The sequence below is a fragment of the Stenella coeruleoalba genome, assembly GCF_951394435.1.
Source record: "Stenella coeruleoalba genome assembly, chromosome: X".
NCBI lineage: Eukaryota > Metazoa > Chordata > Mammalia > Artiodactyla > Delphinidae > Stenella > Stenella coeruleoalba.
Genome location: NC_137152.1, coordinates 93,836,045 through 93,850,309, shown reverse-complemented (window position 1 = coordinate 93,850,309; position 14,265 = coordinate 93,836,045). Strand labels below are relative to the sequence as shown.

Sequence of the window (14,265 nt, the reverse complement as noted above, 5' to 3'; positions counted from 1 at the left end):
CATGGGTCCACCAGAGACCTCCTGGCTCCACGTAATACGAATCAGCAAAACTTCTCCCAGGGATCTCCATCTCAATGCTAAGACCCAGCTCCACTCGACAACCAGTAAGCTACAGTGCTGGACACCCTATGCCAAACAACTAACAAGACAGGAACACAACCTCACCCATTAGCAGAGAGGCTGCCTAAAATCATAATAAGGTCACAGACACCCCAAAACACACCAGCAAACACGGTCCTGCCCACCAGAAACACAAGATCCAGCCTCATCCACCAGAACACAGGCACTAGTCCCCTCCACAAGGAAGCCTACACCACAACCCACTGAACCAACCTTAGCCACTGGGGACAGACACCAAAAACAATGGGAACTACAAACCTGCAGTCTGCGAAAAGGAGACCCCAAACAGTAAGTTAAGCAAAATGAGAAGACAGAGAAACACACAGCAGATGAAGAAGCAAGGAGCAAGGTAAAAACCCACCAGACCAAACTAATGAAGAGGAAATAGGCAGTCTACCTGAAAAAGAATTCAGAGTAATGATAGTAAAGATGATCCAAAATCCTGGAAATAGAATAGACAAAATATAAGAAACATTTAACAAGGAACTAGAAGAACTAAAGAGGAAACAAGCAATGATGAACAACACAATAAATGAAATTAAAAATACTCTAGAAGGGATCAATGGCAGAATAACTGAGGCAGAAGAATGGGTAAGTGACCTGGAAGATAAAATAGTGGAAATAACTACTGCAGAGAAGAATAAAGCAAAAAAAAATGAAAAGAACTGAGGACAGTCTCAGAGACCTCTGGGACAACATTAAACGCACCAACATTCGAATTATAGGGGTCCCAGAAGAAGAAGAGAAAAAGAAAGGGACTGAGAAAATATTTGAAGAGATTATATTGAAAACTTCCCTAATATGGGAAAGGAAATAGTTAATCAAGTCCAGGAAGAGCAGAGAGTCCCATACAGGATAAATCCAAGGAAAAACACGCCAAGACACATATTAATTAAACTACAAAAAATTCAATACAAAGAAAAAATATTCAAAGTAGCAAGGGAAAAACAACAAATAACATACAAGGGGATCCCCATAAGGTTAACAGCTGATCTTTCAGCAGAAACTCTGCAAGCCAGAAAGGAGTGGCAGGACATATTTAAAGTGATGAAAGGGAAAAACCTACAACCAAGATTACTCTACCCAGAAAGGATCGCATTCAGATTCGATGGAGAAATTAAAACCTTTACAGATAAGCAAAAACTAAGAGAATTCAGCACCACCAAACCAGCTTTACAACAAATGCTAAAGGAATTTCTCTAGGCAGGAAACACAAGAGAAGGAAAAGACCTACAGTAACAAACCCGAAACAATTAAGAAAATGGTAAATAGGAACATATGTATTGATAATTACCTTAAATGTAAATGGATTAAATGCTCCAACCAAAAGACATAGACTGGCTGAATGGATACAAAAACAAGACCCATATATATGCTGTCTACAAGAGACCCACTTCAAACCTAGGGACACATACAGACTGAAAGTGAGTGGATGGAAAAAGATATTCCATGCAAATGGAAATCAAAAGGAAGCTGGGGTAGCAATTTTCATATCAGACAAAATAGACTTTAAAATAAAGACTATTACAAGAGACAAAGAAGGACACTACATAATGATCAAGGGATTGATCCAAAAAGAAGATATAACAATTGTAAATATTTATGCACCCAACATAGGAGCATCTCAATACATAAGGCAAATACTAACAGCCATAAAAGGGGAAATCGACAGTAACACAATCATAGTGGGGGACTTTTAACACCCCACTTTCACCCATGGACAGATCATCCAAAATGAAAATAAATAAGGAAACACAAGCTTTAAATGGTACATTAAACAAGATGGACTTAACTGATATTTATAGGACATTCCATCCAAAAACAACAGAATACACTTTCTTCTCAAGTGCTCAGGAAACATTCACCAGGATAGATCATACCTTGGGTCACAAATAAAGTCTTGGTAAATTTAAAAAAACTGAAATCGTATCAAGCATCATTTCCAACCACAATGCTATGAGACTAGATATCAATTGCAGGAAAAAATCTGTAAAAAATACAAACACATGGAAGCTAAACAATACACCTCTTAATAACCAAGAGATCACTGAAGAAATCAAGGAGGAAATCAAGAAATACCTAGAAACAAATGACAATGAAAACACGACGGCCCAAAACCTATGGGATGCAGCAAAAGCAATTCTAAGAGGGAAGGTTATAGCAATACAATCCTACTTCGAAACAAGAAACATCTCAAATAAACAACCTAACCTTATAACTAAAGCAATTAGAGAAAGAAGAACAAAAAAATACGAAACTTAGCAGAAGGAACGAAATCATAAAGATCAGATCAGATAAATGAAAAAGAAATGAAGGAAACAATAGCAAAGAGCAATAAAACTAAAAGCCAGTTCTTTGAGAAGATAAACAAAACTGATAAACCATTAGCCAGACTCATCAAGAAAAAAAGGGAGAAGACTCAAATCAACAGAACTGGAAATGAAAAAGAAGTAATAACTGACACTGCAGAAATACAAAGGATCATGAGAGATTACTAAAAGCAACTCTATGCCAATAAAATGGACAACCTGGAAGAAATGGACAAATTCTTAGAAAAGCACAACCTTCTGAGACTGAATCAGAAAGAAATAGAAAATATGAACAGACCAATCACAAGAACTGAAATTGAGACTGTGATTAAAAATCTTCCAAAAGGGCTTCCCTGGTGGTGCAGTGATTGAGAGTACGCCTGCAGATGCAGGGGACACGGGTTCATGCCCCGGTCCGGGAGGATCCCACATGCCGCGGAGCGGCTGGGCCCGTGAGCAATGGTCGCTGAGCCTGCACGTCCGGAGCCTGTGCTCAGCAGCGGGAGAGGCCACAACAGGTGAATTCTATCAAACATTTAGAGAAGAGCTAACACCTATCCTTCTCAAACTCGCCCAAAATATAGCAGAGGGAGGAACACTCCCAAACTCATTCTACGAGGCCACCATCAGTCTGATACCAAAACCAGACAAAGATGTCACAAAGAAAGAAAACTACAGGCCAATATCACTGTTGAACACAGATGCAAAAATCCTCAACAAAATACTAGCAAACAGAATCCAACAGCACATTAAAAGGATCATACACCATGATCAAGTGGGGTTTATCCCAGGAATGCAAGGATTCTTCAATATACACAAATCGATCAATGTGATACACCATATTAATAAATTGAAGGATAAAAAGCTATGATCATCTCAATAGATGCAGAAAAAGCTTTTGACAAAATTCAACACCCATTTATGATAAAAACCCTCCAGAAAGTAGGCATAGAGGAACTTTCCTCAACATAATAAAGGCCATATATGACAAACCCACAGCCAACATCACCCTCAATGGTGAAAAACTGAAACCATTTCCACTAAGATCAGGAACAAGACAAGGTTGCCCACTCTCACCACTATTATTCAACATAGTTTTGGAAGTTTTAGCCACAGCAATCAGAGAAGAAGAAGAAATAAAGGGAATCCAAATCAGAAAAGAAGAAGTAAAGCTGTCACTGTTTGCAGATGACATGATAGTATACATAGAGAATCCTAAAGATGCTACCAGAAAACTACTAGAGCAAATCAATGAATTTGGTAAAGTAGCAGGATACAAAATTAAGGCAGAGAAATCTCTTGCATTCCTATACCCTAATGATGAAAAATCTGAAAGAGAAATTAAGGAAACACTGCCATTTACCACTGCAACAAAAAGAATAAAATACCTAGGAATAAACCTACCTAAGGAGACAAAAGACCTGTATGCAGAAAACTATAAGACACTGATGAAAGAAATTAAAGATGATACAAACAGATGGAGAGATACACCATGTTCTTGGATTGGAAGAATCAACATTGTGAAAATGACTATACTACCCAAAGCAATCTACAGATTCTATGCAATCCCTATCAAACTACCAATGGCATTTTTCACAGAACTAGAAGAAAAAAATCACACAATTTGTATGGAAACACAAAAGAGCCCAAATAGACAAAGCAATCTTGAGAAAGAAAAACGGAGCTGGAGGAATCAGGCTTCCGGACTTCAGACTATACTACAAAGCTACAGTAATCAAGACAGTATGGTACTGGCACAAAAACAGAAATGTAGATCAATGGAACAGGGTAGAAAGCCCAGAGATAAACCCATGCACAGATGGTCATCTTATCTTTGATAAAGGAGGCAAGAATATACAATGGAGAAAAGACAGCCTCTTCAATAAGTGGTGCTGGGAAAACTGGACAGCTACTTGTAAAAGAATGAAATTAGAACACTCCCTAACACCACACACAAAAATAAACTCAAAATGGATTAAAGACCTAAATGTAAGGCCAGACACTATCAAACTCTTAGAGGAAAATATAGGCAGAACACTCTATGACGTAAATCACAGCAAGATCCTTTTTGACCCACCTCCTAGAGAAATGGAAATAAAAACAAAAATAAACCAACGGGACCTAATGAAACTTCAAAGCTTTTGCACAGCAAAGGAAACCATAAACCAGACCAAAAGACAACCCTCAGAATGGGAGAAAATATTTGCAAATGAAGCAACTGACAAAGGATTAATCTCCAAAATTTACAAGCAGCTCATGCAGCTCAGTAACAAAAAAACAAACAACCCAATCCAAAAATGGGCAGAAGACCTAAATAGACATTTCTCCAAAGAAGATATACAGACTGCCAACAAACACATGAAAGAATGCTCAACATCATTAATCATTAGAGAAATGCAAACCAAAACTACAATGAGATATCATCTCACACCAGTCAGAATGGCCATCATCAAAAAATCTAGAAACAATAAATGCTGGAGAGGGTGTGGAGAAAAGGGAACACTCTTGCACTGCTGGTGGGAATGTGAATTGGTACAACCACTATGGAGAACAGTATGGAGGTTCCTTAAAAAACTACAAATAGAACTACCATATGACCCAGCAATCCCACTACTGGGCCTATACCCTGAGAAAACCATAATTCAAAAAGAGTCATGTACCAAAATGTTCTTTGCAGCTCTATTTACAATAGCCAGGAGATGGAAACAACCTAAGTGTCCATCGACAGGTGAATGGATAAAGAAGATGTGGCATATATATACAATGGAATATTACTCAGCCATAAAAAGAAACGAAATTGAGTTATTTGCAGTGAGGTGGATGGACGTAGAGACTGTCATACTGAGTGAAGTACGTCAGAAAGAGAAAAACAAGTACCGTATGCTAACACATATATATGGAATCTAAAAAAAAAAAAAAAAAAGGTTCTGAAGAACCTAGGGGCAGGACAGGAATAAAGACACAGACATAGAGAATGGACTTGAGGACACGGGGAGGGGGAAGGGTAAGCTGGGACGAAGTGAGAAAGTGGCGTGGACATATATACACAACCAAATGTAAAATAGATAGCTAGTGGGAAGCAGCCGTATAGCACGGGGAGATCAGCTCCATGCTTTGTGACCACCTAGAGGGGTGGGGTAGAGAGGGTGGGAGGGAGACGCTAGAGGGAGGAGATATGGGGATATATGTATATGTATAGCTGATTCACTTTGTTATAAAGCAGAAACAACGCACCATTTGTAAAGCAATTATACTCCAATAAAGATGTTTAAAAAAATGAGTTACCAAGAAGAAAATTAAATATAAAAAAAACCTGTTTCCCCGCTAGCAATTTCTGATAGAACGATATTTTTAAATGTATTCTACTTTTCTCTGACTTCTGAAATGACATATCTGAGCAAAATTTAAGCATGTTATTTAATCCAGTTTAGAGCTAGAGTGTTGTTCTTTTTGTGTTCTTAGGGATACAACAGAAGTGGAAGGTAGAGATGTTTAAAAATAAATACTGGAGAACTATAATGAATTCAGGGCTACATGAAACTGACAAAGGCCCTGAGAGTCTAGTCTATCTGGCAGTTTCTTCGCTTTAGGTAGAAGAGAGGTGCAGGCAATGGGGGAACTACCACTTGTGCGCACCCTCTCTGAAATAACCTCTCTTGAGCATTAATTAGAAGCTCACTGATGTGATTAAAAGATGCCAGGAAGTAACCACCCTAAAATATAACTAACATAAAATAGCCACATGTGGAAATACCATTTTGAAGTAAGTGTAGTAATAACAGATGCTTTTAGTAATGGACAGGAACGTTTTAAAGGGCGGTTGGAGGAATAAGAATTTGTCATTACCTGACAATCTTATGAGACTGTAAATCTCTTGATGAAGATTCTTCTAAACCTTTTTATCTCCCACCCCAATATGTAGCACAGTACCTTGCATAGAATAAGCAGAGGGAAAAGTAATTTTTGTGGAATCATTGATCCTCAAGTATTTTTTAGTTAATTTTTATTGGAGTACAGTTGCTTTACAATGTTGTTAGTTTCTGCTGTACAGCAAAGTGAATCAGTTATACATATACATATATCCACCCTTTTATAGATTCTGTTCCCATGTAGGTCCCAGTACTCATTACAGAGTATTGAGAAGAGTTCCCTGTGCCATACAGTAGGTTCTTATTAGGATCCTCAAGTATTAAACCAGGAAAAGAATGCTCTAATCTAATGAGCATTTAAAAAACAGAACTAAGCAAACAACAATGACCAAAAAATGCAGAAATAGCACTGAAAAACTGAATGGCAATTCATCAGGAAACCCTGAGGACAGAAATATCCCTTAAATAACATTCAATCTCATTCCCTTTGTTCTAATTCTGTCCCCACCCAGCAGCCTTCAGATCTGTAATTTGGTTTTCTAACTGAACACACCCACCAAGGAGTCTCCAAGTAGACTACCAGTGATGGCTGTCAGGTCAGGACCTCTCTCTCATTCTAAATGTAGAAACCTGCTTTGACTTTATTAAGAAATACCTGTGCATTTGTATAGCAGGAGTCAACCTCCAGAGCAAACTGAGTACCTACTCTGTGGCAGGCACAGCGCTAGACACCAAAGATACAGAATTAATCAGACAGAATCTGTGGCTCTTTCTTGAAACTGTGGCTTCAAAATACTTATAAAAATTTGGAGTCACTTTGAATCTCTTTCCTGTATCCTTCCTGATATGGGAAAAGAATCACTGACCATGTGTCATCTACTTTTACATATTTGTAAAGTTTTATCTACTCTGTTTCTCCATATTTTAACAGCAGATCTGGCTTGTACTACCTCCCGAGATCAAAGGCATTTTAGTGTTAGTACTAGTAAATTACTGCAAGGTTTTCTTAGAGTCCCCAAATCATACCTTTTGAAGAAAACAATTTTAATTTCAATAAGGCAGAGGGAGCCTAAAAAGGCAGCTTGCAATTAATTTTGGAAAATCTCCCAGCTGCTAAAGTACTTGAAAGACAAAACAGGGTGCAATTATTTTAAAAGAGTTTTATGCTAATTTTATTTCCAATCCCCAGCCAAAACACACATACACACACACACACACACCCTTAAACAATATCAGAGATCTAATGTGCTGCACTTTGGAAGGCTAGAATATGGGACAGCACAAAGGCATTTTAGAGAGCTTCTCCCTCTTCAGTGACGTTATTAACCAGGAGCTCGAGACTATGTTTGATGGTGAACTTTTCGTATTCTGAGTTTTGACATAAACATGAGAATTTAATAACAAATGGACCCCAAAACACAGCTCTAGACTGAAAGCAGTTTTAACAACTGGAAATCACAACCTCCTGGCAGGATGGCAGTCCTTTATTTACTCATTAAAGCTGCCAATATTCTGAAGGCCCTTTCTGGCTCATTTGCCCCTTCCTCATTAACTACAGATTGGTGTGGGGTGGAACAGGTTCTGCATTTCGAAGACTCTTCCGTTCCAGCATCATATTTTCGACCACCCGATAAAGTAGATATTATCATACAGCCTGTATTATCTACAGTGTTCTCAATGTTTCTGCAAACACAGGTCTCAACTGTTCGGTTCAGAAAATATGGCCAGTGTGGGCAGACACTGACGGGCTGCAGGGAAAAAGAAGAAACTCCACCTACTCAATGAACAAAGTTCCCGCATGGAGTCCAGAGCTGAACTTCAAGAAATGGATCAAGTGTTCTATTTTTAAAGAAAGATCGCTAGACTTGAAAAAAAAAATCACTAAGACACTCCCAGTGCTGTACCAGAGAGGCCAGTGTCTCAGTGTCTTTCAAACTGGCTGCTGAATTCATCAGAGAGGAACCAAATGTTTTTAACAATAGATCCTCTCTGTCTGTCTGTCTGTCTCTATGATGACACGTGTAGATTCACATCTGCATTGTTTTGAAAGAAACCTCATTATGCTCTCTTACCAAGTATTATTTTAGATGCCAGTTAACTCTCCCAAAACCCTCCCCCAAGTAACCTTAAAGTAAATAAACTTATTATACAGCCATGTTCCTGCAGAAGTTTGAATCACACCAAGAATGCATATCCTTAAAAGGAAATGTTTTCCCTCCCCTTGCATCCTGTTATTTAAGCTATTTTAAGTACTTGTCTGGCGAAAGCTGAGCCAGAATTCAAGTAGTTTTGATTTTACCTCTGTTTTACACTGCCCATGTCCAGGTGGTATGTGGTACAATCTATCACTTCAAATGCATCTTTTGGGGTGCTACTTTGTCTTATAAATCTGACAGTGAGAGAGAATGGGATTTCCCTTGACCCCTGGGTTTTGTGTGTATCTGTGTGTTGCTTTATTCATCCTTGAATCTGTTAAATCTAGTGTCTTTCTTTATAAACAGGTCACGTATGTGTGTCCTCATCTGCAATACATATGCAACCTCTTTACAAACCCACTACGGACAGTACTCATTAGGACTTAAAGAAGAAAACCAATCAAGTGCAGATGCACATCCTTTCAGAAAAGCTGTGTTTAAAAGTTCCATTTAGTTTAACCAATATATTCCACAAATTTTTTGCACTAAAAAAATGACAAAAGGAATCTATATATCTAACAATAATGGATTTAAACACACACACACACGATCCTGATTGCCTATGAAAGCACACAAAATATTAATTTAAAAGACTCAGCCAAAAGACTTGTGCAGAAGAATTTAGATTATATTCCACCCTCAGATCTAAGCAATAAAGTCGAGCTTTCATTAGGCATTAAAACTTTAGAAAAGGCAGCTGCTAAACATCTCCAGATGCTTAAACACGGGTTTTGCCTTTCACAGCTTATACCTTTTGAGGTAGCTCATTCCAGCGAATACATATAAGAGGCAGTTTAATGAGTCCCAGCTAAGGATAGAATAGAGGTCGCTACCAAAGAGTTCATCCTAATAGTGGATCCCCAAAGGTGGAGGTCAATTACAGCTGAAGGCTGGACAGGGTTAGAGGGCTGAGACCAGGCAATCAAAAATGCTGTCTATCAACTGTTTTCCAACTCAAAATTTCCAGCAGTTTGGCTATCATTTTCCACCTGCTACCGCTTTCCCACTTAAAAAATACACACACACACACACACACACACACACACACACACACACACACACACACACACGAGCGCATTCTCGCACACCCCCAATCTGTGTTCCTATCTTCCACACAGTCAAAACATGGTTTTCAGACTATCCTGAGACCTTCATTTCTAATATTCCATCGATAATTAACCAGATGGCACAGTGAAAGAGCACTGGTTTATTTATTTATTTTGGTTGGGCTGTAGTTTTAATTTTTTAAGCCATAATTAAACAAATATGCACTGGTGTCATCTTATTGAATACTAAAAGTAAATTAAAAGAAACCACCATGCTTTTTGCGGCATCATCCTGATGTGGTTTTTATATACTAGAGAATATCAAGTAATTTGAAATAACTCAACTTCCTGAGATGAGAAAATCTGGTACAGCTACAATCACCATAACCAAAAATTGTTGTCTTAGTTTGGTGGGCAGCCTCAAAGGAATAAACCCACATTCTTCCTAGTCATTTATGAAACCCCATTATTTTATTTCAGAAGTGTTGAATTCCTGTTTGGAAAAAAAACCTGAGCGGCTATTGCTCAGGAGAGAAAAAAGCGTTTGCAGGACTAAAGCCAATCTGAGAAGATCTACAATACATGAATTTATCTTTATGACAAGGCATCATTCAAATGACCTTTAGCTTCTATAACAAGATTAAAGTCCCAGAGTGTAAAAGACATTTTCTCCTTGGTAAAATATTTACTTCCTATGTGTTCTGAAAAGTTTTATTTATTCTTCTTTAGAATGAACTTACACAGCATTGCAGCATTTTAAATTAAAACAGAAACATTATGAAGTAGGAAAAAATGAGAGCCAAGGATTCTGCTATCCCAGTGGAAAATACTAGAAACAAGTGTTGAGAAAACGAAAATAATTAAATGAAAATATACTGCTTGGAACTTAACACTAAGCAGGTGCAGAAAGTGAGTGAAAGGAGAATGTAAATCTTAATACTCGATTTTTATTGCTAGTAAAGAGAGTTTCAAAGCACTATTAATTGATTGAACAAAACCCATGATTAGTGGTAATTACAGAGATTTTCTCCACACACTATTATTTTGCTGAATTTCTAAAGAGATAATCAAGGCTATTATTTTTAATAGACGGGAAAAATCATATAATGATTTCCATATTGTGTCACAATTGAACTGAGACAAAGTAGTCTTCCCTCCCCTCCCCTCCCCATAAGAAAGAATTGTCAGGAAAATAGGTTATAGAGCTTGTTTTTAAAATCAAGTTTCCCTGAATGAAAAAAAAAAAGGATTTCCATAACACCTTTGACAGTTGCCTAAGGGCTCTGCAAATAAGAATAACTAAAAACTACAAATATTTTAAGGGAAAATCAAAAGATTCAGCTGGGTCTTTAAACACTTTTCTAAAAGACAGACTATACATAAGCATATTAAAAATATGCTGAAAAATATAAATTTTATGTGTTACATTGTAATGGCCAAAGCCTTCAGAATAAATTCCGCCATGATGAAAATCTTCATAACAAAGACCGCTTGTGATAATGACAAAGTCCCAGTACATGAAAAGACTACCTATAATTCCTTGGAATTCAATCAATTAACTATTTATGTATTGAAAACCTAACATGTGCAACAGTGAGCTAGATACTGAGGGGGAATAGAAAATAATAATATGTGGAACAGGCAGAAATTTTGGACTCCAGAATTCCTATTTACAGCATATAGAGTAATAAGAGTCTACATATCATAGAAGTACATGCCTGGTAGGGCTTCAATAAGACACACGGCTCAATCTCCCACCTTTGGGAAGGTGTTTGCCTACCCTAAACCCTCCAAGATGTATGATTTAAAGTAAGACAGTAGTTCCACAATGACCCTTTCTTGCAGTCCAAGCTCTAATTGATCTCTCAGACCAATTTAGCCCTGTTTCCTCCTTGGAGATAACTGGTCAACCCTCTTTATATCATTAAGCTTTAAAAGAGCAATTAAGCTCTTTTACTGATAAAAGTATCCCAGTGCCATCAGGTAAACCATATTCAAATTAGCTTTAATTTTTAAAAAATATTGCACACAAATATTTCCAAGATGCTGCACATGAGGATAAGGCTTGTATTCAACAATAAACATTGATTTGAGGAGGTGAGGCCTTGAAGATTAAGCAATAGCAATAAGGTCCCCCACCCCCAAATCCTATTCGTAAAAAAAACAAATCAGGCTGTCCCAAACACTGAAAGATGAATATAAATAAAACAGAAGGTTTGAAGGAAACAATTATGATAAGAACAATTTCTACAGAATAATGCGATTTAAAAAGTCTTGCAGCCAAGAATTCACCTGCTGTTTTTCATAATCAATCTGTATTAAACTGAGTAGTACACTTCTTCCAGTAAGTGGTATCTATGGCAAGTTAATTGACTGCCTATTTTTCATACACACACATACACAAAAGTGTTAGATCCAGGACTTATTTTTTCCTAGTTAGAATTCTGATGGGATTATGAATAGTCACGCTGGCTGGGGGAGTCATTATTTTTCCCAAGGCATGTTGTTATTACTAAATGACTTCATAGAAAATGTTGCTCATAAATGTATGGGAATAGGGATGTGTATTTCCTCACTTTTCACTGATGGGGTTCCCAACACAGGTCAAAGAGTAGATTCTGATTTAAATAACAAATCATTTTGATTTAACTTCATACCCTTTAATCAAGGAGATACCAAATAGTATTAGTCTTCCTCGCAAAGCACATGTTGACTCATGTGAGCACACACATCAATAATCAGGTCTTACCCTGTTTTCTCATTATCTTCACTGACTTGACCTGAGCACTGAAATTTGGAATGTAAATACTATAAATTGCTTCCAATTCAGCTGCTGAATTCGAAGACATGTTATATGATGTTTAAGGATAAACCAAGTGGCAGGCTAATCCTTCCCATCTTATACTGATGCTAATTCAATTTAAGAAGGTCGAACAGTGTGCATTCTCCAAAGGCACATAAGATCCATGAAAAAGGCAGGAAAGCCACGCTGATTAGGGAAAGGTAAAAACATCATCTAATGGTTCTTAACATCTTCAGGGGTCACCTGGCCCTTTAAGAATATGGTGAAAGCTCCAAATCCTCTCCTCAGAAAAATATGATAAACAAAATAAGATAACAACACAAAATTTGTCTAAAAATTTCAGGAGCCACAGCAGCCCCCAGTTAAAGACTGGGATCCTGGACTAAAAACCTTTGACCATATTAGACACTAGATATAATTAGCAATAACACAGTTTAAAGTGTAGCTTCTAAAACTTTATTCCATTGGTTCTAACCATCTTGCCCTAAGTTTCATGATTAACCATTCATATAATTTTTCAGAGAAATAACTTTGATTAGTACCAAATAAAGTTTGCTTTACTATAGTTACTCTACAAAAAACACTTACCGACTTTTGCAAAGGCCTCTTTGAGTTCATCAAGCTCATCTTTGGAAATCTGAGTGGTAGCCATCTCATCCATTTAAAGATCTAAAGAGAAACCAGAAGGGTTTAAGACTTTAAACAGAAACAGAGTCATAGATACAGAGAACAAACAGGTAGTTGCCAGAGGGGAGGGTGGAGGGGGAGGAAAGAAATGTGAGGGAGCTTAAGAGGTACAAACTTCCAATTATAAATTGGAAAATAAATAAGTCACAGGTATGAAATGTACAGTGTGGGGAACACAGTTAATAACTATGTAATATCTTTGTGTGGTGACACATAACAACTAGACTTATCATGGTGATCAGTTTGAAATGTACAGAAATATCGAATCACTATGTTGAGTAACAGGAACTAACAGTGTTGTGGGTCAATTATACTTCAAAAACAAACTCACAGAAAAAGAGATCAGATTTGCGGTTACCAGAGGCAGAGGTAAGGGGAGGGGGAATTGGATGAAGGTGATCAAAAGGTACAAACTTCCAGCGATAAGATAAATAAGCACTAGGGATGTAATGTACAACACGATAAATATAATTAAAACTGCTGTGTGTTATATATGAAAGTTGTTAAGAGAGGAAATCCTGAGTTCTCATCACAAGGAAAACAATTTTTTTCTATTTCTTTTATTTTGTATCTATATGAGATAATGCATGCTTACTAAATTTATTATGATAATTATTTCATGATGTATAGAAATCAAATCATTTTGCTGTTCACCTTAAACTTATACAGTGCTGTATGTCAATTATATCTCAATGAAACCGGAAGAAAAAAATTTTTTAAGACTTAAAAAAATTTTGTGATGATTATAAGCGCTCCTGCAAACTCTCATTTTAGGGATAATTTAGACTTTCTAGAAATGCAAACTACTAAAACCATCTGAATAGGTCCTCATATTTCTAGCTACAGCCATAATAAAGAAAACAAACAAATGAGAAGTTATCATTTACCAAAAGTTATTCAGAAAAAAATACTTGTGAATCTTCCTTTCAAGGACAAAATCTTACGTTACGTTCAAAGAATGTAAGGAAGGGGAAGGTACCAAGTAATGACAGAAATTCTTGGTTACATGTGCCAAAACTAAGTCAAAATTATGTGACCAAAGATTCGTGTAAAATATAACTTTTTTGGGACTTCCCTGGCGGTCCAGTAGTTAGGACTCCAAGCTTCCACTTCAGGGGGCACAGGTTCGATCCCTGACTGGGGAACTAATATCCCGAATGCCATGTGGCATGGCCAATAAATAAATAAATGAATGAATAAGTGTTAAAAAAAATAACGTTTTCATTTAGCATTTAC

At 37.1% G+C, this 14,265-nt stretch overlaps 1 protein-coding gene across 3 annotated transcripts in view; it reads right to left on the bottom strand.

Moving 5' to 3' along the window:
• Nucleotides 1-14,265, bottom strand: part of PLS3 (plastin 3) — an 87,635-nt gene that overhangs the window by 29,289 nt on the left and 44,081 nt on the right. For all 3 annotated transcript variants that reach the window (XM_079911378.1, XM_079911379.1, XM_079911380.1), the window contains exon 2: nt 12,931-13,011. In XM_079911378.1, the coding sequence (XP_079767504.1) occupies nt 12,931-13,003 (73 nt within the window). In that variant the 5' untranslated portion in view covers nt 13,004-13,011. The remainder of the gene's footprint in view (nt 1-12,930; nt 13,012-14,265) is intronic.